The sequence below is a fragment of the Salvelinus fontinalis genome, chromosome 38, assembly GCF_029448725.1.
Source record: "Salvelinus fontinalis isolate EN_2023a chromosome 38, ASM2944872v1, whole genome shotgun sequence".
Lineage (NCBI taxonomy): Eukaryota > Metazoa > Chordata > Actinopteri > Salmoniformes > Salmonidae > Salvelinus > Salvelinus fontinalis.
This window is the reverse complement of record NC_074702.1, coordinates 36,036,816-36,062,263: the sequence shown is the minus strand read 5'-3', so window position 1 is coordinate 36,062,263 and position 25,448 is coordinate 36,036,816. Positions and strand designations below refer to the sequence as shown.

Below are 25,448 nucleotides of genomic sequence, written 5' to 3'. Positions count from 1 at the left end.
TCGTCGCAAAATTTAAATCATTGATTTAACCCAAGTGACAGAACTCAGATTCTTCAGATGGGAGGTAGTGACCAAAGTGGACAATCTCAGACCCTTTAAAAAGACAACAATCAACAAATCTGTCAAACCACAACACCACAACCACTTGACCCAGCAACAAGCGCAACCCCACAAGTATGTGACCCAGCAACAAGCGCAACCCCACAAGTATGTGACCCAGCAACAAGCGCAACCCCACAAGTATGTGACCCAGCAACAAGCGCAACCCCACAAGTATGTGACCCAGCAACAAGCGCAACCCCACAAGTATGTGACCCAGCAACAAGCGCAACCCCACAAGTATGTGACCCAGCAACAAGCGCAACCCCACAAGTATGTGACCCAGCAACAAGCGCAACCCCACAAGTATGTGACCCAGCAACAAGCGCAACCCCACAAGTATGTGACCCAGCAACAAGCTCAACCCCACAAGTATGTGACCCAGCAACAAGCTCAACCCCACAAGTATGTGACCCAGCAACAAGCTCAACCCCACAAGTATGTGACCCAGCAACAAGCTCAACCCCACAAGTATGTGACCCAGCAACAAGCTCAACCCCACAAGTATGTGACCCAGCAACAAGCTCAACCCCACAAGTATGTGACCCAGCAACAAGCTCAACCCCACAAGTATGTGACCCAGCAACAAGCTCAACCCCACAAGTATGTGACCCAGCAACAAGCTCAACCCCACAAGTATGTGACCCAGCAACAAGCTCAACCCCACAAGTATGTGACCCAGCAACAAGCTCAACCCCACAAGTATGTGACCCAGCAACAAGCTCAACCCCACAAGTATGTGACCCAGCAACAAGCTCAACCCCACAAGTATGTGACCCAGCAACAAGCTCAACCCCACAAGTATGTGACCCAGCAACAAGCTCAACCCCACAAGTATGTGACCCAGCAACAAGCTCAACCCCACAAGTATGTGACCCAGCAACAAGCTCAACCCCACAAGTATGTGACCCAGCAACAAGCTCAACCCCACAAGTATGTGGCCCAGCAACAAGCTCAACCCCACAAGTATGTGGCCCAGCAACAAGCTCAACCCCACAAGTATGTGACCCAGCAACAAGCTCAACCCCACAAGTATTTGGCCCAGCAACAAGCTCAACCCCACAAGTATTTGGCCCAGCAACAAGCTCAACCCCACAAGTATTTGGCCCAGCAACAAGCTCAACCCCACAAGTATTTGGCCCAGCAACAAGCTCAACCCCACAAGTATTTGGCCCAGCAACAAGCTCAACCCCACAAGTATTTGGCCCAGCAACAAGCTCAACCCCACAAGTATTTGGCCCAGCAACAAGCTCAACCCCACAAGTATTTGGCCCAGCAACAAGCTCAACCCCACAAGTATTTGGCCCAGCAACAAGCTCAACCCCACAAGTATTTGGCCCAGCAACAAGCTCAACCCCACAAGTATTTGGCCCAGCAACAAGCTCAACCCCACAAGTATTTGACCCAGCAACAAGCTCAACCCCACAAGTATTTGACCCAGCAACAAGCTCAACCCCACAAGTATTTGACCCAGCAACAAGCTCAACCCCACAAGTATTTGACCCAGCAACAAGCTCAACCCCACAAGTATTTGGCCCAGCAACAAGCTCAACCCCACAAGTATTTGGCCCAGCAACAAGCTCAACCCCACAAGTATTTGGCCCAGCAACAAGCTCAACCCCACAAGTATTTGGCCCAGCAACAAGCTCAACCATTTGGCCCAGCAACAAGCTCAACCCCACAACCATTTGGCCCAGCAACAAGCTCAACCCCACAACCATTTGACCCAGCAACAAGCTCAACCCCACAACCATTTGGCCCAGCAACAAGCTCAACCCCATAACCATTTGACCCAGCAACAAGCTCAACCCCCACAACTATTTGACCCAGCAACAAGCTCAACCCCACAAGTATTTGGCCCAGCAACAAGCTCAACCCCACAAGTATTTGACCCAGCAACAAGCTCAACCCCACAAGTATTTGACCCAGCAACAAGCTCAACCCCACAAGTATTTGACCCAGCAACAAGCTCAACCCCACAAGTATTTGACCCAGCAACAAGCTCAACCCCACAAGTATTTGACCCAGCAACAAGCTCAACCCCACAAGTATTTGACCCAGCAACAAGCTCAACCCAGCAAATATGTTTAAAATTCCAGACAAGCTTTGGTGGACAGATAAAAGGCAAGCCTCTTACAGAGCTGTTGAGAGAGAAGGAGACAGAAAGGGAGCTGGGGAAAATGAGTAGAAATACCAATGGAGCACAGCTCCACTTACATGTGAAGCTGCATGACTCCCAGACCACCCCTATTCAGTCAGCACTGATCAGTTCAACAGTACATACTCTACCCTGTGTACTGCATGCATGACTAACACTGGGGAGGGCCTCCCTCCTGCTGACAGGAAACATTTAAAAACGTATTAAAAATATTCTCAAATTAAGGTCAGACAGAAAATACCACCACTTAGGATCTTGTGTGAGATTGCAGATCCAAAGGAAATAAAACTGATTAGTTCCTGTTTCGCATTGATAATATCGTTATTAGTTCCTGTTTCGCATTGATAATATCGTCATCACAGCTTGTCGGTCTGTCCATCTGTGCATCAATTAACCCAAGAGGGTCAGGAGGACATAGGACATGTGGATTCAGAGTCCAGATCACACAGTCTTCCACATCCAGACAGTCACCTCTGACTCACATACAGCTTCAGTGGTGTCTAAAAATAACACTAATATCTATTGAGAGCACATCTGCCAGATACATACAGTACAAAAACATCTGGAGGGGGTGTTTTAGTTTCCGGGAAACCGTTATGGCCATATATGGAGGTAACGCAAGGCAAAGAACATTTAGTACGAGTCACATCTATCAGCAAAGAGCAGACAGGGGTATTCTCTTTGGATGCTTTTCAACTGGGTAAACAAAGTTGGCTGGCATAACACCACAGCAAGCTGTCAGTATACACCGTCATGGAACATCTTGCGTTTGACCACGGTCCATGCTATTCTAGAAAATTTTACATTAAGGTTAACGTTCACTCTAGGATGTATGATCAGAGTAGCAATGATCACAATTCCATGTACAATCAAATCCACAAAAAAAAAGAGAAGTCCAAACATTTACTAAATCTTCAGGCATAGGCTGCATTTGTCAAGAAAGGTTCAAAACTAACATCTCTTATTATTGACCTTCAGATCTGAGCCAAACAACCTACAGTTTCATTATCCAGTTGACAACTTCAGGGCTTTATAGATACAGAGCAGCCGGTGTGTACATCAGAAGGTTTCCCCTCTCACAACCCAGCCATCTAGTGCCTTGCTGCCTAGCCACCACCCACGTTTTCTCTGAGAACTTTCCATTTGCTAAGCTAATTGAGGCAGGGGAGGAATGAGAGTAGCAGTCAGTACTGAAGCTGCGGTATGTGACCATTTTCCATCCTCTTAAGAAATCATATTTGTCAGGCTAGTATTTCATTACTTTTCTCATTCAGGATGTCCATGCATATTTCTAGAGCCTTGATCACAGACAGTACATCCAACTCCAGATGTTTCTATACTGTTGATGTTATTCCCAACCATGCCTTAGTATTTGATGTGGTACATCTGTATGAAGCACTTTCAATGACACAACGTTGGTGATGATATGACAAGTGATGTCATTTCCGTTCCATCTAATCAGTAGATGTTCCTTCACTGTTGACTAATACCAATCAGGTCAGATGTCATGGTGCCAGTGGTATAGTACATGAAGTACTTCAGTGACAAATCGTCAGTGATGATATGATGTTTGGACATCTCAGTTAAGTCTAGATATATCTAGAGCAATAGTTCCTCTGTTTCCACATGAACAAAAAGATGGATACTCATGAGGTTAGAGTCTGGTCCAAGATGTAATAAATTAGAGAAAAGTGCTGCCTCTCAGAGCTTGTGTTTATGTTTTGTGCTGAAAAATGGAAGGGGGATGAGCGATGGTGGTGTCTGAAATCCTGAATGGACCAAATACAGTCAGGGGCATGCAGCCTTCACCACAGTTAAACACACATCACCCTAAAATAACTTCATTCACCCACCTTCACTTTAGTAGAATGCCCATAGGTTGATACTGTCAAAAGTACTGCAACTATAGAACCCTGCACCCCACCCCCACCTCACTTTAAATCAGAGATGAGGGCCATTGCCTTTATTGATTTTTGGTTTCTAAAACAATCCAGGTTGGAAGGCTGGGGCTAATTAACACAGATGCAAAACTGCTGCTTCATAGCAATGGCCATGTTAGTCAGGCAACGGCATCACCGTGCCAATGATAGAGCCATGTCTACTGTAGTGGCAAACGGAGAGGAAAAGTATACAAACCTATAAAATGTTTAATTAACTCCACTGATGGACAATTCAGTAGTTGTTCAACGTGTCTTTCAATAGGAGGTTATTGGACACTTGATAAAAAGCAACACAGATGCCTGTGTTCTCAGCCTGGTTAAATGTAACCATTTAATCTGTTTTGACCAAGGAACAGAGACGACTGTAGTTCCACACCGCCTCTTGAAAATCATATTTGACCATTGTGGAATCAAACTGTAAAGGAACTCCTCGATGATGAATTTGGCTTTATACAAATATTAATCATACACGTGCCTTTCTGGCAACTGTAAAAATGTATCTTTATCATTTGGGCCACAATGTGATAAGACTTCAGTCATATGGTTAGTGCACAAGGGAAAGAAGGGAATACATAAATAAGGGAATAGTTACATTGACTTCTTTACTTGTAAAAGTAGCCAGATAAATTACTCGCAGAGGTTATGAAGACCGCGAGTGAGAACAGCATGCAAAATAGCCTACATCGAAACCCGTTTAAAAAACATTTCATCAACTCCTTACCGCGCGAGGTTTAACAAAACACATTTTAAATATTACTTTCTTTGTCCTGACAACTCTACTCACCGTTTCACTCATAAAACAGGTCGCCACCGCGAGAGTCAATAGCATCCAAGTGTTCGTCATTATTCCTTTGGAAATAACAAACCGTGGCAAAAAAAATAGATATTAGCTAGCGCTCATACAAAAAAATGTAATTATCTTCACAGTTGTAGACACTCTCTCTCCCAGATTATACTCTCCCAATCGATTTATTCCAAAACGAGCAAAGCTAGATCCTCCCCGCTCGATGTTTCTCTCCGAATAAAATAGTTTATTTCCCGTTTTCCTAGTACTTTTCTACTGAAAGGGAAAAGCGGAAGCACGCGCTATTACATGTCTTGATGCGCCCAGCTTGGAACGCAACATTCATTGCGGAAACAAGGTAGTTAGGAAAGCGTCTTCTATAATTGGTTGACAGATACTTGGAACATAAAGAAGCGTCATTCACTTGAGTGTGCAGAGATAATTTAAATTGACAATTTGACATAGCCACAAGTGAATGAGTTATGATAGGCTAGTAGAGTATGCCTACACAGGTTATGAACCATCCGGATATGATAGTCCCATCTCACTTCTGACACCAAAGCAGGATTCCGGGGTAGCATAACACCTCACAATACAGTGAAAGGTCTAAACCATGGCTCTCCAACACTGTACCTGGAGAGCTATCGTCCTGTAGGTTTTCGCTCCAACCCTAACCTAGCACAACTGATTCTAATAATGAGCTGGTTGGTCAAATTAATCAGGTTGTAGGTTTTCGCTGGGGTTGAAATAAAAACGTACAGGAGGGTAGCTCTCCGGGAACAAGGTTGGAGAGGAGCCCTGGTTAAACCTATTGTTTTCACATCAGTGGAGATGAGAAGGAGCCACTCAAATACTTAGATCAGGGGTGTCAAACTCATTCCATGGAGGGCCTAGTGTCTGCGGGTTTTGGGGTTTTCCTTTCAATTAAGACCTAGACAACCAGGTGAGGGGAGTTATTTACTAATTAGTGACCTTAATTCATCAATCAATCAAGTACATTGGAGGAGCAAAAACCCGCAGACACTCAGCCCTCCATGGAATGAGTTAGATAAGTGGTTTAGATGTACTGTTGTCTAGAGACTTAGATATTGACTTTACTTAAATAAAACATCAATATATGAATACAAATGTAATAATGTGACAATCGTAGAACAAAATAAAGCTTATCATGTAAATAATACTTTGATTATACCTTGCTCAGTGTGGCAAATTGAATCTAATATTTGGTCTGATTAGTTCAGTTTTGCTTCCCCCTTTTGGGGAAAGTTGATTCGTGCATACACAAAAAATATGTTCCTGAATGACGATGTCATTATCAAAGTCCATGCAATTGAGATTTTATTAAATAATACATAACAGCTCAAAGGCATGTTTTATGATACATCAAAAAGGTTCATGTTGTTTGAAGACACACAAATGGCACAGAATAACATGACTGCTGTCCTAACATTATCTGTCTAGACCAGGGTTTCCCAAACTGCATATTTTGTTTTTTTGCCCTAGCACTACACAGCCTATTCAAATCATCAAAGCTGGATGATGAGTTGGTTATTTGAATCAGCTGTGTAGTACTAGGGCAAAATCCTGGTTTAGACCGGCAAATGAAGGTCCAATTGTGTACTGTGGAAGGTAAATTGTATAATGTATGCAAAGCTATAATGAGGAGTAGTAAATCATAGAATCTGTATGATTAGGGCTCTTTCTGGATTTATCTCAAAATGCATTGGAGAAGGTCTGGGGGGATCTTTGACATTATCTTTCAATGTGGTTGAAGGAGAAGATCTGGGAGGGGGAACTTGGACCTTCTATTTCAATATGTTTGAAGGAGAAGGTCTGGGAAGGGGAACTTGGACCTTCTATTTCAATATGTTTTGAAGGAGAAGGTCTGGGAGGGGGAACTTGGACCTCCTCCTTCAATATGGTTGAGAAGGAAGCGAGGCTAGGAGAGAGGATGTGTGGAATTGCATAATGACAATTTAAGATACAGCCAAGCTAATACTTTTAGCAGGTAATCTGACAGGAGATATTTTCTTGATTCTTCTGAGGAGTGATGTTGGGCTGATGTTGTGTCAAAGTAGTCATCCCCACCGGTTCATGTCAATTATGTGAACATTACAATGTTAAGTGCTGTAGTTGATAAGTATACCGCGTTATGATAAGGCAAACATTTCACGATTTAAACACATCTACATAACACATGATCAACATTCATAAAACCACTAGTGTCGACTAGTGATGCGCGGGTTGACTCATAACCCGCGGTTATATCTGCGGGGCGACGGGTTAGGGTTATAACGTATCGTGTGGCTGAAGGGCAGGTGGGTGGCACGCGGATTAAATAGAAACAATACCTTTAAAAAAAATCCAGAAATGTATAACTAATTAACATTTTTATAGGCTACATTGAGGTTATCTGGTAGTTTTGAAATTTCTTCACGCCTAGAAAAAAAACTCCACGATTCCGTCATAACTGTCAATTGCGAGAGAAAAAGAATTACAGGGGGCAGTTTGGGGAAAAAAACAATCCTGTCCTGTGGAATAACAGACATTCTGGGGTAATAAATACTTAACCAACGTCCTCTAGTAATACAAGTCCCGTGCGAATACGGCTATATCCTTAATAATTGGCTAACTCATGCAGAAGTACGCATTTCTTGCAGTAAAATTATACACCAAATGTAGGTAAAATGTGGATTTGGGAACAGGAGTGGAGAAATATTATTTATTTCGTTCTGAGAGAATGCCATGCTCAGTTACTGTAGATATCATCTGGGTGCTGTCTTCATCATAAAAACTGATAGTATTTCAATTTAAACCACATAAAATATGCTTCGAAGCCGAACTAAAATCTTATGAGAAACACTTTGGGTCGTTTTCACAGTTTACTTTTGGCTTACAACCGGTCAAACTAATATAATTTGGACATTTTGCACAGAAAAACTTTCCCGGTTTTTTTGTTGCATTTTCTCCCCAGTCCCTAAACTTCTTTGCCCCGCGAAAGGTGAGAGAACTTTACCGATGTCAACTAGATTGAAGCGTTCATTCTATTGATCTATTACATTCTGCTGAGCAAAGGTTTATTTAGTCTTCTAAGGCAACATATGACAGAAGCCAACCAAAATGTCGGAAATTATAAGCATAAATACCGAAATCGGGCAAAAACCAATCCTGCACCCCGTCAAAAAAATCGAATTGTTTTGTCCTATATTTTAATTTATAATGTAATGACAAACAGCATGGCAGTGACCATTTTGTGAATGATACAACTAATAAATACATACTACATTAATGTATGTGAATGGCACAATAGTTAAATTGGACCTGAGGATGAAAACTTGAGTTACACTACATGACCAAAAGTAAAGCTCTCCAAACATCTCATTCCAAAACCAATGGCATTAATATGGAGTTGGTTCCTCCTTTGCTTCTATAACAACCTCTACTCTTCTGGGAAGGCTTTCTACTAAACGGAGCAAAAAAAACCATCCCTTTGTCAGGACCCCATCTTTCAAAGATAATTCATAAAAATCCAAATAACTTCACAAATCTTCATTGTAAAGGGTTAGACACTGTTTCCCATGCTTGAACAATTAATGAACATGCACCTGTGGAACGGTCGTTAAGACACTAACAGCTTACAGACATTAGGCAATTAAGGTCACAGTTAAGAAAACGTAGGACACTAAAGAAGGCCTTTCTACTGACTCTGAAAAACACCAAAAGAAAGATGCCCAGGTCCCTGCTCATCTGCGTGAACGTGCCTTAGGCATGCTGCAAGGAGGCATGAGGACTGCAGATGTGGCCAGGGCAATAAATTGCACTGTCCGAACTGAGACAACTAAGACAGCGCTACAGGGAGACAGGACGGACAGCTGATCGTCCTCACAGTGGCAGACCAGGTGTAACAACACCTGCACAGGATCGGTACATCCGAACATCACACCTGCGGGACAGTTACAGGATGGCAACAACAACTGCCTGAGTTGCACCAGGAACACACAATCCCTCCATCAGTGCTCAGACTGTCCGCATTAGGCTGAGAGAGGCTGGACTGAGGGCTTGTAGGCCTGTTGTAAGGCAGGTCCTCACCAGACATCACCGGCAACAACGTCGCCTATGGGCACAAACCCACCGTCGCTGGACCAGACAGGACTGGCAAAAAGTGCTCTTCACTGACGAGTCGCGGTTTTGTCAGGGGTGATGGTCGGATTTGCATTTATCGTCGAAGGAATGAGAGTTACACCGAGGCCTATACTCTGGAGCGGGATCGATTTGGAGGTGGAGGGTCCGTCGTGGTCTGGGGCGGTGTGTCACAGCATCATTGGACTGAGCTTGTTGTCATTGCAGGCAATCTTAACGCTGTGCGTTACAGGGAAGACATCCTCCTCCCTCATGCGGTACCCTTCCTGCAGGCTCATCCTGGCATGACAATGCCACCAGCCATGCTGCTCGTTCTGTGCATGATTTCCTGCAAGACAGGAATGTCAGTGTAATGCCATGGCCAGTGAAGAGCCCGCATCTCAATCCCATCTCTGGGGGGGGGGGGGGGTGCTCAGGGACTTGCAGGTGCCTTGGTGAAAGAGAGGGGTAACATCTCACAGCAAGAACTGACAAATCTGGTGCAGTCCATGAGGAGTAGATGCCCTGCAGTACTTAATGCAGCTGGTGGCCACACCAGATACTGACTCCTCCCCCCCCCCCCCCCCCCCGGTGTTCAGGGACACATTATTCAATTTCTGTTAGTCACATATCTGTGGAACTTTTATGTCTCAGTTGTGGAATCTTATGTTCATACAAATATTTACACATGTTAAGTTTGCTGAAAATAAACTCAGTTGGCAGTGAGAGGACGTGTCTTTTTCTGCTGAGTTTAGATGGTAGAACATTGCTGCGGGGACGTGCTTCCATTAGTGAGGCCGGGCACTGATGTTGGGCAATTAGTCTTGGCTTGCAGTCGGCGTTCCAATTCATTCCAAAGATGTTCGATGGGAGTTGAGGTCAGGGCTCTGTGCAGGCCAGTCAAGTTCTTCCACACCGATCTCGACAAACCATTTCTGTATGGACCTCGCTTTGTGAATAGCTGCATTGTCATGCTGAAACAGGAAAGGCCCTTCCCCAAACTGTTGCCACAAAGTTGGAAGCACAGAATTGTCTAGAATGTCATTGTATGCTGTAGCGTTAAGATTTCCCTTCACTGCAACTAAGGGCCTAGTCCGAACCATGAAAAACAGCCCCAGACCAGTATTCCTCCAACACCAAACTTTATGCATAGTTGGCACTATGCATTCAGGCAGGTAGCGTTCTCCTGGCATCCGCCAAACCCAGATTAGTCCGTCGGACTACCACATGGTGACGCGTGATTCATCATTCCAGAGAATGCGTTTCCACTTCTCAAAAGTCCAATGGCGGCGAGCTTTACACCACTCCAGCCGACACATGGCATTACGCATGGTAATCTTAGGCTTGTGTGCGGCTGCTCAGCCATGGAAACCCATTTCATGAAGCTCCCGACGACCGGTTCTTGCGCTGACATTGCTTCCAGAGGCAGTTTGGAACTCTGCTGCAATTGAGGACAGACTATTTTTACGAGCTTTAGCACTCGGCGGTACCATTCTGTGAACTTGTGTAGCCTACCACTTCACAGCTGAGATGTTGTTGCTCCTAGATGTTCCCACTTCACAATAACAGCACTTACAGTTGACCGGGGCAGCTCTAGCAGGGCATCCTACGACAGTGCCTTCAGTAAGGCTATTCTACCGCCAATGTTTGTCTATGTAGATTGCATGGCTGTGTGCTCGATTTTAGACACCAATCAGCAACGGGTGTGGCTGAAATAGCATAATCAACTCATTTGAAGGGGTGTCCACATACTTGTGTATATATAGTGTGTCTTGGGTTTTAGTTCTTTCAAAGTTTGAGACTGTTCAGTACTCAATGTCTTTATTTATTAGCTGTATAGTCAGTCAAAGCTATTTGAACAGTGGTTTTGGTGAACAGTGGGACCATGTTTTTGGACAGTCAGAATTGGTGCAGTATCCTTGACTACAGCTGGAGGTATACAGTGTGCTTCATTATAACAATATATCCAGGATGTTAAGAGATACATGAACACTGCTTACAACAGTCTCAAACCAATTGCAAAAAAATGATATTGAGATTATGAAGAGAAAACATTCCTCTGCAATAAACGAGCGGAAAATCTCACTGTAGTATGAAAACAGTCAAACAGTTCAGATTCCTGAGCAGAGAGGTGGTGCAACAAGGAACTATTATCTCAGTCCACTCTTCACCTCTCCTCCTTTTGAGTTGATTTGGTTTCTCTTCCAAACTGTTGGGATCTAGGGAGGAGAAAGAGGGTTTTTACAACAACACAAGTCATGGAAATGATCAGAATGATCTCAAGACGAAACACTGAGCTTAAGCATGATCAAGATGTCAGACATGCAGTACCCAGGGACTGGTATTGACAATTAGTGAGTTATCCACGTTACACACCAGAATGCATCTGATGATAAACATTTATATCCAAATAAATCATGAAATTAACAATTAAATTACCTGTGGGGGGACGGTAGGCTCAAGGTGTCGACCCAGGAACGAGAGCAGTCTCCTCCAGATTAGTCCACTACCCAGGAACATGAAGCCTGTCACCAGCCAGAACACCTTGGGGTCCTGGGGGAACAAACACGACACCATAGATAAAACTCTCTGTTCGATCTAGTGGTATCTCTCTATGGACCACACACTGAGCCAGTCATCCTTCACCTCAGGTTCATCTGCCATTTAGCAATATTACATTGCTGCAGCTGGCTAGTTTACAATGAGCATGTGTTGCCAGGTTAACAAACTCAATGTTAAATTGTCTCACGTGTAATTTATAAGATTAAAGCTTTATCATCAACACATATCATTAACCTCCTCAAACGTGGATTCCAAGTTCATCCCGAAGGCGACACCCATCAGGCCAAATAGGGAGAGTGAGAAGGTCCCCATGGTGAGCTGCAGGTTCAGACGCATCATCACGTTCCGGTGACTGGGTGTGCCATGGCCCATGGGGACAGACGGAAATGGGATGGTGACAAACTAGGCCTGACTGACAGAGAGCTGTTTAAGCCAATTAACAACAGGAGAAAATGAAAATGACATGTTCAGCAGTTGGAAAAATTGGCTAGTTCCCCTGATAGCATTAAATGCACCTTAGAACAGAAAACGACATGAGGACAAATGAAGTCTACCAAAAGCCAGTTACATTGGAAATACACTTAAACTGATTTTTTTTGTCTAGCTAGATAATTCTGCCAGCCTATTTCGTATGGACGCAGCATGACTATTACACTGTACCAGAGATGCATAACTGGCGGCCCCCCTTAAATATTACTAACAGCTTAAACACATTTTGGCCAAGGGATCTGTGAAATAAGTTTAGTGTGTAATACAATCAAATATAATATTATTCATCTACAATGTATGTTTTTAACCCTGGGCAACATGGGCCTGGGAGGCTCACAGTGATATTGATATCCACAGTACTCCACCAACTATACATTTGGAACTCATTAAAGCTTTAAAACTGCAACGTTTTGTTTCTTAAAGCTGCAACAACATAAGAATCTCTGCCCTGTGACAAAATGTGCAGAATTACAGGATATTAGCTTGAAAACTGCAAAATGTTCTCTCTGATGTCAAGAGACGGGGCTTTAAAATGTTCCTTCCCAGGGCCCGAGACTTGGTTCGTCCAGCCATGCACTGCCGTAGTCATAGTAAAACTTTTTGTATGCTATTTTTATCTCACTCGAGTTGTGTTCTGATTATGAGGGGGTCCCTGATGAATTTGCTATCACAAAAGGGGTCCCCGGCCCAACAAGTTTGAGAACCCCTGCCCTATTCCCTACATAGTGGACTACTTTTGAGGCCTATGGGCCCTGGTCAAACGTACTGCACTATACAGGAAACAGGGATGCAGACCTGGTTTAGTCGTCAGTACCTGTCCAGGTTGATGAAGATCACACTCTCTGAGTCGTCTATCAGGCCCTTGAGCTCCCTGGTCGTGTTGCCCAGCTCCTCAGCCTGCATGAAGTAGTTCTCCAGGAGAAGCTCCATCTCCTCAGCATGATCAATGCCCAGACTGCTCTCCTCACTGCCTCCAGAGACACACACAACAACAAGAGAGACCAATAAAACCTTCCTCCAACAACTGTTAAGAAAAAAAAAAGAAGACTTTATTCATCCATACGAGAGAAATGTGTCTTCTGCTGTACCAACCCCTCAGACACACACAGACTAGGTTTTAAAGGCTGGACCACAGAGCAGCCACAGTGCCATGCCCAGTGAGCAGTTCAGGGGGTTTATATCAAGGGTGACTCCTGACGTATTGATGCCAGCAACCCTCCCGTTGTCAGCTCACTCCCACCATAATGACAAATGTGTACAATGAACACAAATGATCTCATGAAGTACCATGTGCCTACAAAATCTGCATGTTGAAATTTCACTTACAACACACGTGGATCCGTCCACTTGGTGACACAAAGCTCCTCGATCATCTCCTCTTCGTCTAGGATCTTCAGCAGACTGTCCTTGAAGACCTTGATGTCTGTCTCCAGCTCTGACAGGCTGGGCAGAAAACAGTTGAACAATTCTGGTAACTCTTCTGGTAACTTTCCCCAAAATTCCCAGAAAATTCAGGTGGAAGTCGGAAAGGGAATGAGATTGGCTACACAGAGCTAATCCAGCCACGCCTTCTAGTGCAGGATTTCTAGATCCATACAATAGCCCTGGCCCAACTATAACCATAGGTGTTCATCTTTTCATAACCTACAATACATTTAAGTCATTTAGCTGATGCTCATATCCAGAGTGACTTACAGGAGCAATTAGGGTTAAGTGCCTTGCTCAAGAGCACACTGGCAGATTTTCCACGTAGTCTGCTCGGATTCGAACCAGCAACCTTTCAGTTACTGGCCCAATGTCCATAATAGAGGATCTGCCTTGATAAGATGAACCAAACGTCACATGCAAAAGCAGCAACGCTCCTTATCATGATGTGACTGGCATTGCTTTTCCACTCACTTCTTGCTGTTCTGAAGAAGTATATGCAGTTTGCTGCGATCTGCAGAGAGTAGTTTAGGATCCACAAGAGACTCTAGAATGTCCAGGATGACAGGGTGAACCTCATTCAGCCGAGCCTGAAGGATGTTTACCTATACACAAAACAAACAGACACATACATGCAGAAACAAATACCAGGTGACACTTTATTTGGATAGTCCCAATTAGATGGATTGTAGATGTTCAATAACTGTCAACAACATATCAACTAACTATCCACTAACCCATATCCTGAGGTACTGACCTGTTGCACCCTCTTCAACCACTGATCATTATTTGACCCTGCTGGTCATCTATGAACGTTTGAACATCTTGAAGAACAATCTGGCCTTAATGGCCACGTACACTTTTAATCTCCACCCAGCACAGCCAGAAGAGGACTGGCCACCCCTCAGAGGCTGGTTCCTCTCTAGGTTTCTTCCTAGGTTACGGCCTTTCTAGGGAGTTTTTCCTAGCCACCGTGCTTCTACATCTGAATTGCTTGCTGTTTGGGGTTTTAGGCTGGGTTTCTGTATAGCACTTTGTGAAATCTGCTGATGTAATTTTTTAATAAATAAATGTAATTGATTGATCCGAACCCTGAACTCAACCCTTACCCTAACAAGCAGTTGCTTATCAACAGATAGTATGACCATGAGTAGATCATCAATATGGGACTATCCAAAAGTGTGAACAATTGTGATAAACGAATAGTAAATAAGTGATTGCATAGCGTGTGTCTTACCCTGTGCTGCAGAATAGCTTCAAGGGCTCTGAACTCAAATGGCAGTGAATGAGTGGCCAGAGCTCCATGATCCCCATTCAACTGTGGAGCCAACTCCAGGACCAGCCATCTCTCCAATCCCAGACCTCGGAAATCCAACACCAACAGGCTATTGGGGGTCACTACTGCCTTCAAGGCCTGAAGACACAAGAACAGACTCGGTTCAGGTGCCAAAACGAGTCAAGTTCGGTCACCTGTCTTTTCTAGTGTGCGATTTTCTACTTGTTTTTTTTATCATAGGATTCTCTAAAAGTTAGAGGATAATTTGAGGCTAGCTGTCACGACAGGTGACAAACGCAGCAGTTTAGCTAACAGTACCTTCAGCATAACGCTGTAACACGAAACAAAAACAGTACGTAGCTACCTCCATGCGAATGATGATGTTGTTGTTCCTAGCGGTGATGCTGGTGAGGTGTTGGAACCTGAGGTCTCTGGCCTGCAGACTCAGCTCATGATACAGCTCCAACTTCTTCTTCTCTGAGATAGGAATCAGACCAGGGGTCAGAAGTCACACTCAAAACTTATAAGAAGGACAAATATCTTGTCAGTAACAAAGTACAATAAACAATTGCATTTCGATGCTAATGAGGACAATAGATGTTCCAATACTTACCAAATGAGGTTACATTTCCATCTTTGTCAAATTTCATCTATGACAGAAGAGCACAGTTGTAGCTACTGCCAGTATATTGCTGTAGAACTTCTAGGTACATTTCACACGCTCCCTCAGGTGAACAATATAGGTAGTCACAATGAACTGACACATTGGTTTTCTCTCTTCTTGCATTTTGCAGAAGCAACCTTTTTATAGAATGTTGGCTTTGTCAATGTTGACAAACATTTGATCATATCCCATATACTGCTGACAGACATAACATTTAGAAGAGACTAGAATAACAATTTCAAATTGGATATGATTGACACAACTAAAACTTGCCACTTACCACAACAAAAGCAGGAGCAACACTGGAGAGGGATGCCTCAGTTCCTCTATGGCGAATTAAATTTGCTGCCAATTAAACAAAAATAAGAATCCATTAGCCAACAACATGTGTGTTGCAGCTAGGTCTTTTTTCAGTGGGGTTTATCGGCGGTTGGCATCCAATGTTATGGTGCACTACCGCCAACTACTGTACTGGAGTGGGTGCCAGAGACGGGGAGAAACTAAATCCTACTTGCCAGTCCCGTTGCTCTTAAAAAATATTAAATATTTGAGACTATATCTAATGACGTTCTACTCAATATACTCTAAACTAACTTCCTGTTTCCCCTTCTCCCTCATAAAATCTCAGCCTATCTCTTTCCCTCTGATACTGCCCACACTGTAGCAATACATGCTCCACAGTCTCTGTTTCCTGGCAATAACCACACTTTCCTGTTGGATGCTTTCTGTCACATTTAAGGTCTTATTCAACTGGTTGTGTCCCACCCTTAATCTTGTAAAAAATATCCTCCTCTCTTCTGTCCCTTCCTGGCGTCCTCCCCAACTTTCCTCTGTACATGAAATAAATGCCTGCCCATAGTATCTCTATTCCACTGCTCCTGCCATCTCTGCACCTTCACTGTCCATATCAGGCGTTTTGCCTCTGCCTGGCTCATTGAAACGATAACATTAACACTACTAAGTGCTGGTTTCACCAGTACATCAACTGCCTTGTTCCCCTCCACCCCTACATGGTCTGGGACCCAAGTCAATCTTATCTGTATACTAATATGTAATCCTGCCATGGGTTTGTAGCACCTCGTAAAGCAGGTATTGTCTGCTACATGAGCTAAAGGACTGGAGACTCATTAACACTGCACATGAATCAGAGCAAATAACTACTCTGTCTGGCTTGACTTCCTCCAGCCACTGGAAGGCCAACCATATGGCCATCAGCTCCAGTCAGATGATCTGTAATACATTTCCTGACTTCCACCCCACATTCCTGCACTACAAATGCTGACCCAGTACATCCTGTCCTTGTATCTTTTGAACCATCTGTGTATATGGCCACACAGTCCTGATACACAGTATCCAGATGTCTCTAAAAACAAATACATTCAAGTAGTCTCCCCAACACCTTTCGATCAACTACTGGAGGCAGGAGTAGCCTTGTGTAGCTAGGTCTAGCCATAACAGTAAAAATGTTACATCACCTACCAGACGGACATGACCGCAACAGTGTTGCTTTCCCCCTCGTCACCGGTGGATGCTTGGAGAGTTGGCATTTTATAGGTGATCTGGAACAACTCACTGTTCTGCAGGTCAAACAGCCGGCGAGGACCCTGAATTTAATGTCCAGAGATCTCCGAAGACCACCCATGGTGAACGACTTTAAACAAGCTTCCATTGCTTTGTTCACCACCACTGCATTTTAACAAAGTGTCCTTAGTTATTTAGCTACTTAGTTAGTCTAGCCAGCTGATCAGTGCATTGCTGGTTATTCCACTTGCATCCGGAACTGAATTACTAACGTAAGCTAGGTAGCTAGTAAACTTATCAACTGGCTACGTAGCACTGGACAAAGACAGTGGTTTGTTCTGCAAAATCATACAACCATTTCTGTCCAAAGTCGGGTCAAATCTATTTTGTGAGCACGGTTGATGGATCGAATCCCCGAGCTGACAATGTAAAAAAATCTGTCGTTCTGCCCCTGAACAAGGCACTGTTCCCCGGGCGCCGAAGACGTGGATGTCGATTAAGGCAGCCCTCCACACCTCTCTGATTCAGAGAGGTTGGGTTAAATGCAGAAGACACATTTGTACAACTAACTAGGTATCCCCTTTATTTAGCTAGTTAGCACGCAAACAAGGCGCTAGCTAGCAAGTTAGCTAGCTATATGCTAACGTTAGCGAACAAACTTTTATGCTGCTAGCAGACTAGCTCGTGCTTCCCGAACAAACTTGTCGCAGTCACAAAAATATGCCATACGTGAGTTAAATAGCAAATAACAACAGGCTTGCAGTTGGTATAGCTAAATCCAAGACACGTTATTCCTCCTTAACACAGGGACAGCTAGCTCTGAGCAACTACAACCAGCAGGCATCGGGGTGCTTTGGTGTTACAGTGTTAACGTGCTCGTGCATGACCCTGAACTCGAGAGGATGAATCAATTTCAACCAATGAAGTTGTTCAACGGAAGAAAACCTTACTTGAGATTTCCGTAAATGTTCCGTAAGAAAAACATCCTACACATTTTCCAATTTAACTTCCCTATGCTGAAAATATACTGTAATGAAATAGCAGGGAGCAGGTCTCGACCCCTCGACCTTCTAGCCTGAGGTCCGGCGCGCTATCGACTGTGCCGCAAAAACTTCTGCTCAAGCGGCAGAGTCGATTTCCGCGCTTATAAACCCAGGGTCGTTACAATACATTACATTGAGGGCTACATTTTCACACTGTGGGCACCCAATCGTCACCCTGTATTTGACATGACGTAGAACGAGGAGGCGTAGCGTCAACACAACCACCACCGAACCATAGGCGTCTTCGCGTGCTGCCTGGATACAGTTCTGGGTTAGAAGATGCCGAGCGGCATGATGCGCCTGATTTGACAAATTGTATATTTTCTGATGATATCATTGACCATCGGTGACGCACTTTTGTGGTCCTATACTCCTAGCTTTAGCTGTCAATGTCCACCATTCGTTTGGTCGTTTTTTATTTTTACATTTCATACCAGTATGTTCCCTTCGTGCTATTCAAAGCCGACGAGTTCAAAGGACCTGTTCAAAAGGACTAATCTGACAAAGATATTACTAGGAGTGTTCGTCGTGTATATATCACACACCTGCTGGGTGATTTATGGCTTTGTATACACCAAGCCTTGTGAGAGAGGTAAAGGAGACTGCATTTCTTCCTACCTTGCAGAAAGACCCCGTCTCCAGGTAAATAGTGGCCTTGATCTTACACATACTGCAGTGAAACCCTAGATTTAGGGGAGGTTATTAGTGCAATTCATCATTTTTAGCTATTGTATTTGGTCAGAGAATTCATGCATCACAATTTAATTAGTGACCATGGTGCACAAGAAGTGTCTTTCAGAGCCCATAAAGATAAATTGAATTGAATCAATGCGAAGTCTCATTTATTTTAACAGCTCAGCATTTTCTCCAGTTTGAGGCCTGACCACAGTGAACTCAACCTCATCATCGAGATAGATGACTTTGACATACATTCTAAATTTGAAAGGTAGGCCGAAGTCCCATTTAAATCTGCAGTCATGTGGCGTAAAAATAGCATGTCACTTTTAGTCGAGTATAAAGATAAGGTTATGGGCTGCATCCCAAATGGCACCGTATTCCCTATGGTCCCTGGTCTAAAGTAGTGCACTATATAGACACTATGGTGTCATTTGGGACAGAAGCCTATATCTCTCACCTGTCACCATTGCTTTTCTTGATTTAAAGGGTGGTGAATGTATCCCTGCCATTGGCAACACGTAACAACGGGACTCTGCACACATTGGTTTATGTACACAAGTTTGGAGTGTCTCCCTTGCAGGATAACCGGCAGGTCCATCATGTTGCCCAGCTCAGCACCTACATGATGTCCCGAGAAAATCTCAGCTCTGCTAAAGAGGTCCTCAAAGTAAGACATCAAAACAATTCCTCTATGTTTCAGTCTGGACTGGCAAAAGATCATCTTTAAATGCTCTGTTTGGTTGACCCATTTGATCATCTCTTTCATGGCTTCTCCTGGTCTTGCATTTTCTCAGAAACATGCTACCACTGCTCCTCGAGTAGTAGACAGACCCATCTCTCACTGGAGGTCCCGTCTAACCCTAAACATGATGTCAGAGGACTTCACCTTCAACAGAGGGACCTTGCCAAGTGATGTCCGGCGCTACATGAGAGTGTAAGTCTCATATAAAATGTTTGTATTGTGTGAGTGTGTTTATTTTGGGAGTGGGTGTGCGCTATAAGGCCTACAGTACACTTATATAGCACAGCATCACTCACATTATGCAGAGCTAGCTACAGAGATGGTGAGAAATATTGATGTTTTGTATTTCAGATATTCTGTCTCGTGTTTTAGATTTCAGGATGAGAACAGGATGGTATATCTCCCACTTTTACATATTGATGAACTCAGCGTCAGGGTAAAGGACATGATGGTGAGATGTTACTCTTCTTGTAAATTATATTACAGTTATAAATACTAATTTCAAGAAAATTAAAACATGCCTCACAAAGAGGGCTTGGAGGATACTTGTTTTTACAACATGTGTTTGTAGGAGATTAACAGCTCCACAACCAAACTACCTCTTACAATATCCTACGAAGGCCTATCGCTGAGGCAATTCCGTCTCTGGATCCACATGCAGGATGTAATGTTTTCACTGAAACGCTTTGGTTAGTTTATTACTTTAGCCCTCCTTTTAAACTACTGAGATAACAACATACGTTTGTCAACTTCTTGTAAGATAACTTTTTTTGCTTCATTTATTACAGGATTCACTGAGGTGAATATAGATGAAATCAAAGGTATTCTTGTGGACCACAACTTGTACCTGTTAGCATTGACTACCCTGGTGACTGCATTCCATGTAAGTCATTTTCTATAAGAATTCATTAATTCTATCACAAAGATCATTTCAAATCATGTCAGCCATCTACAGTTTTCTTTGTCTAATTTTTCAGTTCATATTTGAATTCCTGGCCTTTAAAAATGACATAAGCTTTTGGAGGAAGAAGAAAAACATGGTGGGCATGTCTCGCAAAACAGGTAAGAGTGAGGGAGGAGTAAAATACATCTTTATAATAATGCATTTCATGTTCTTATTTATGCATCCAAGTTTTCATGCCAATTTCCTAACTGAGTTAGGGAAGATGAGGTGTCAGGCTTGAAATACATTCCAAATGGCACCCTATTCCCTCTATAGTACACTACTTTTGGCCATGGTAGTGCACTACATAGGGTATAGGGTACCATTTGGGACAGATATATGGTGTTTTTGTAGATTTGTGTATCATTACTACAGATAGTTATCCAAGGCAGGCCTCTGGATAAACCCACCATCTGCCCACAAACACTACCTCCAGCAGCAAACAAATCTACTGATCTACTCCCATCTACCTCAGAACTAACCCAGCTCTTATTTTATTTTATTTTTATTTAACCTTTATTTAACCAGGAAGGGCTCATTGAGATTTAAAATCTCTTTTTCAAGAGCGTCCTGGCCAAGATAGGCAGCACCAAGTCATTACAAAAATTACAGACAGACAACATGAAAAACTACAAGTAATCTAGTAAAAACCATTGAATTCACAAGAGTATAACAAAATCATAAACAGCAAATTAAAAACATTGACAGGTCAGGGAATCAGCCTCAAAATCCTTCATCAGTGATTTAAAAACACCAATCGGGACAAGTTCTTCCAGTTGAAAATTATTTTGTAAGGTGTTCCAAGACGATGGTGCAGAGTACATAAAAGACCTTTTACCAAATTCAGTTCGGACATCTCTAACAGTTAGCAGGATAAAGTCTAGCGAACGAAGAGAGTACCCACCACATTTCTGAACAATAAAAATGCCCAAATAAAAAGGTAGTAAACCCAAAATGGCTTTGTAAATAAAAGTATACCAGTGACTGAGCCTACGAGTGACTAGAGAAGGCCAACCAACCCTGGTATATAAAGTGCAGTGGTGCGTAAGGGTTTTGCAGTTTAAAATAAATCTCAAAGTGCCATGGTAAAGAGTGTCAATTGATCTCAAACACTGAGCGGAAGCATTCATATATAAAATATCCCCATAGTCTAGTAAAGGCATAAATGTAGCTGATACTAGCCTCCTTCTGGCTTCAAAAGAAAAACAGGCCTTATTCCTAAAATAAAATCCCAATTTCAGCTTCAATTTTTTTGTAAGTTGTTGAATATGCAATTTAAAAGAGAGGCCGTCCTCAATTAGAATTCCAAGATATTTATATGAGGTTACAACCTCAATCTCCTTGCCCTGACAGGTAGTAATAGGTGAAAGGTTCAGAGGTCTATTTCTTGCATTAGAAAACACCAAACACCACCTCTATCTGTTTCTCTATGCTGTTCTGTTCCAGTGCTGTGGAGATGCTTCAGCACCATAGTGATTCTCCTGAAAATGCTGGAGGAACGAAGCAGCTTGCTAGGTCTCATTCCTGTTGGAATAGGAAGCACAATTGAGGTATCTGCCATGAATCAGCAGTTTGGAAATGATTTAGAACATCAATACAAATAATCAATGCTTTTTGACAACCATAGCTGGGGATGGCCGAAGGTTCAGTGTTACCATACCAGATCTCATGAATTCCTTCTTCTCCCTCTATACCTATAGGTATGGAAGGTCAAAAAGGTTTCCAAAATACAGCTACAGTGGAGAACCTCTAGGTCTATAGTTCATGTAAGTATTACAAAAAAATATATGAATTGTTTATTCACGTTGTGTGCATGGAGGGCCAATGAGTATATGTTGATTTTAATTAAGAATCTGTTATTGAAAAAACAGATTGAAATAAATGTATCTTTTAGCGTTAAAAACAAACAGTAGTATAAATTCAGGATTATTCCTTTAAACTGGTTGTCTTCAGGTTGGTAAATTTGATGAATCAGAGAGAAAGACTATACAACATGACACACAGGTAAGTGCTGAATTAGTGGTATGTTTGGTTCCTCTTAACACTAATACCATAAATCAAGCAGACAACTATTTTCTAATGCAGTTCTCCATTTTCTAGGCAATGAAATGCCTGTCTTATTTAGTGTACCCTTTGTCTATTAGTGGAGCCATCTTCTCTCTGGTATACCTGAGGTATAAAAAGTAAGACAAGTCTGGAGTTTAATTGTATTTAAAATATAAATAAATAGGTTTGATGAGGACATTGATCATCAACGTATCTAATATTCAGATTTTATTTTGACAGCTACTATTCATGGTTAATCAACAGCCTTGTCAGTGGTAAGTTTACACATACTCTATCAAGCCTCCTTGGGGGTTATGTTTTGCATTTAATATCAATTGATCACACAAATACAATATTTTATGTAGATCTTTAACACTAGCCTGGTCAAGCAGACTGAACGCTGCACTCACTATTTGTTGTACTGTGAAATGAAATAGAATGTGAACTACCGAGAGATCAGGCTGGTTTCACAAGGCTACTTTTTCATGGCCAATGTGGTTTTTTTATTAGCAACTACAGATGTAGGATCTTAATTTGATCACTTTTGTTGCATAGAATTTTCCTGCACTGCCAAAATGCAACTTTGTGATTTACATAAATTTACTGAAAAAACACACTAACGTTATTGCACTTTACATATAGCCTACTTTTGGCCAGCTAATAGCTTAACCACCAGTCAAGCAACATGGACTAAATGTTCAAATCATGTTGCCACAGCATTATTTTGCTTTGACAATAAAAGTCAAATTAAGATCCTACATCTTGTATTAGTGGGTAATATCAATAATTCCAACTGAAACTGGGCTTCCCCCTGCAGGGATTTATGCTTTTGGATTCCTCTCTATGGCTCCTCAGCTGTTCATTAACTTCAAGGTTTGTCTTACTTTGTCCTAATTTAGAGCATAATGGGCCGTGAGTAAAATGTTCTATTTTGACACAAATCTTCACTTTCTCTTCTTGTTCTTCTTCAGTTGAAGTCCGTGGGCCATTTGCAATGGAACGTATTGATGTATAAAGTGAGTAGTAACTGTTGTATAGTATAATTCATTATTGTTGTTGTTGCAGTGATAAGCAGCTGCTTACCTAAAGCCCATCTAAAATGTCATCAAGTTGTCTGTTCTTCTTCACATTGACACTGTGTATGCATCCCAAATGACCCTCTATTCCATAGTGCATCCTATGGGCCCTGGTCAAAAGTAGTGCACTATGTAGGGAATAGGGTTTCATTGGGTGTGCATTCAGGGTCAGAATGAAGCACTCTTGTGCCTTCTCTTTAGGCAGTCAATACATTTGTCAACGATGTCTTCGCCTGTGTCTTCAGCACACACCCATCCCACCAGCTGGGCTGCTTCAGGGATGACATTCTGCTTCTCCTCTACCTTTACCAGAAGAGGTGGGTGGGACATAGTTCAGCTATCGTCAGTGACCCTGAAATACTCTAGATTACGTCCCAAATGGCACCCTATTCTCATTCTGAGATCTATTGACCGGGATGATCAGGGGTTTGGTTTCTGACAGTTAACAAAGTATGTGATCTCATTCATTTACTTCTCTATCTGCCTCCCACCCCCTGTAGGCTTTACTCTACAAACAAGACCAGATGTCGTGAGTATGGATCATGCCACCACAACCACAGGAAACTCAAAGCCCAATGATGACTGAGGTCATCACCAGAAAACAGAGTTGAATGAGGAAACATACCTGCACATGGTGGGGTTGTAAACAGCACGGGAGGCTCTCTGAGGGTGCATCAGGGTTTATTAGAAGCCTTTAGTAAAGTTCAGAATTCGTTTTGTAAGTAGAGAATACAGATTATTTTCAGTCAACCCTGTGTTGTTCATCATTAACCACTGATATTTCCATGTATTAGAAGTTTGACCGACCCATATGTAGCCTACAGGAGCATGAACCTTTTTTTAGTGATACATATTGATTGCTGCATTGTTAGGTTTGAGGCTTGCAAGAAAGGCATTTCACTGTACTTGTGGACATGACATTAACACTTGAAAAAGGAGGCTGCCCCTCGCCCTGCCTGCACTGCTCCATGTTACCAGATATAACCAGTATGTAGCCTACTGAAGCATAAAGCTGCCCCTTGCCCTGCCTGCACCTCTCCATATAGTCCACAAGGAGGCAGTGTTGTCAGCTCCTTGCTGTACTGTTTTCTGCTTGTTCTTTCAGTCCTCTACTTCCTGTTTGAGAATAGTACATTTATAGATGGATGCTAAAGGGGGGGAATGAGAAACATGTACAAAAGATGGAGTAACGTGAAGTACAGTGAACTCCTGATAAATCCAATGGCTTTGGACAGTCATATGTGAGAGCTAACCGGAACATGCACATAACCTGTATCTATCCAGGCTGTATTTGAAATGGGACGATTGAGCTACAATGCACTAATTAAGTTTTTTGCACTTATACAATGCGCACTTATCAGGAATCAACTGTACTTTTAAATAATGAAGATACTGTAAGGTCTTTAAAAATGAAGTAGGAAGCGTAGCCGGATGTTTTTGAATCACATCTTTCTACCAGGATTTATGGAATGCCTTTCCTCTTTGAATAAATTATTACAATGAAATGATTTACCTGTATCTCTGCTGCATTGTAATGACTAATGAAAAGCATTAGCTGGCGTACACACAAAGACAATTATTTACTGTAGAGGTGCTGACCAACAGCGAATGAACTGTAAGCTATAAAAACAAACAGAGTTGCACAGTCCATACTAATACAGTCCCAGTAATCTACTAGGTAAAACACTAATGCCATGATGGCTTGAACCAGGTTTTGTAGACAAACAGTGCAATTAGTGCAGCCAATGACAATAGTGAGGGGTATGTCATAATTATTAGGTTGATTAGAATGAATTGAGTGAAACTGTTTAAAGACAATAGTTTACAGCATATTAGGCTATTGTTATCATATGAAAACATAACTATATATTGTACATAATATT

The 25,448-nt window shown here is 42.6% G+C and overlaps 3 protein-coding genes across 8 annotated transcripts in view; 1 reads left to right on the top strand and 2 right to left on the bottom strand.

Annotated features, from left to right (window-relative positions):
* LOC129837655 (syndecan-2-like) overlaps positions 1-5,513 on the bottom strand; it is a 16,911-nt gene extending 11,398 nt beyond the window's left edge. Inside the window, exon 1 of the mRNA XM_055903988.1 lies at positions 4,982-5,513. Within this exon, the coding sequence (XP_055759963.1) occupies positions 4,982-5,041 (60 nt within the window). The 5' untranslated portion in view covers positions 5,042-5,513. The remainder of the gene's footprint in view (positions 1-4,981) is intronic.
* A 5,391-nt stretch (positions 5,514-10,904) lies between these two features.
* Positions 10,905-18,151, bottom strand: mrs2 (magnesium transporter MRS2). 2 transcript variants are annotated; one of them, XM_055903986.1, is made up of 11 exons: positions 16,996-18,146; positions 15,797-15,861; positions 15,466-15,502; positions 15,217-15,329; positions 14,814-14,990; positions 14,051-14,181; positions 13,478-13,594; positions 12,966-13,118; positions 11,897-12,014; positions 11,540-11,653; positions 10,905-11,319 (listed from the first exon to the last, which is right to left on the bottom strand). In XM_055903986.1, the coding sequence occupies exons 1-11, from the start codon at positions 17,183-17,185 to the stop codon at positions 11,251-11,253; spliced, it is 1,284 nt and encodes a 427-aa protein (XP_055759961.1). In that variant the 5' UTR covers positions 17,186-18,146; the 3' UTR covers positions 10,905-11,250. The 2 variants fall into 2 exon arrangements, with proteins under 2 accessions (XP_055759961.1, XP_055759962.1); XM_055903987.1 differs by lacking the exons at positions 10,905-11,319; positions 11,540-11,653 and having other exon boundaries at positions 11,910-12,085; positions 16,996-18,151.
* A 125-nt stretch (positions 18,152-18,276) lies between these two features.
* On the top strand, positions 18,277-25,073 carry LOC129837653 (lipid scramblase CLPTM1L-like). Of its 5 annotated transcripts, none has more exons than XM_055903983.1 (17): positions 18,277-18,722; positions 18,935-19,026; positions 19,245-19,425; positions 19,553-19,692; positions 19,852-19,951; positions 20,072-20,189; positions 20,289-20,383; positions 20,478-20,562; positions 21,890-21,993; positions 22,144-22,209; positions 22,397-22,447; positions 22,544-22,626; positions 22,730-22,764; positions 23,307-23,362; positions 23,461-23,505; positions 23,811-23,882; positions 24,066-24,154. In XM_055903983.1, exons 1-16 carry the CDS (start codon positions 18,408-18,410, stop codon positions 23,847-23,849), a joined length of 1,605 nt encoding a protein of 534 aa, XP_055759958.1. In that variant the 5' UTR covers positions 18,277-18,407; the 3' UTR covers positions 23,850-23,882; positions 24,066-24,154. The 5 variants fall into 5 exon arrangements, with proteins under 5 accessions (XP_055759958.1, XP_055759956.1, XP_055759959.1 ...); XM_055903981.1 differs by having other exon boundaries at positions 18,278-18,722; positions 22,544-22,617; positions 23,767-23,882; positions 24,066-25,073; XM_055903982.1 differs by having other exon boundaries at positions 18,279-18,722; positions 19,873-19,951; positions 23,767-23,882; positions 24,066-25,073.
* Positions 25,074-25,448: the final 375 nt, after the last annotated feature.

Bases quoted from the DNA above. Each gene is read 5' to 3' on its own strand.
- mrs2 (XM_055903986.1), bottom strand. From the start codon at position 17,185: ATGGAAGCTTGTTTAAAGTCGTTCACCATGGGTGGTCTTCGGAGATCT. The intron at 13,119-13,477 runs GTAAGTGAAATT...CTCTGGAGGCAG, and splicing joins TGGACGGATCCACGTGTGTT to TGAGGAGAGCAGTCTGGGCA. The intron at 11,320-11,539 runs GTAATTTAATTG...TCTCCTCCCTAG, and splicing joins AGCCTACCGTCCCCCCACAG to ATCCCAACAGTTTGGAAGAG.
- LOC129837653 (XM_055903980.1), top strand. From the start codon at position 18,408: ATGATATCATTGACCATCGGTGACGCACTTTTGTGGTCCTATACTCCT. The intron at 19,693-19,851 runs GTAAGTCTCATA...TTTGTATTTCAG, and splicing joins GTCCGGCGCTACATGAGAGT to ATATTCTGTCTCGTGTTTTA. The intron at 23,363-23,460 runs GTTTGTCTTACT...GTTCTTCTTCAG, and splicing joins AGCTGTTCATTAACTTCAAG to TTGAAGTCCGTGGGCCATTT.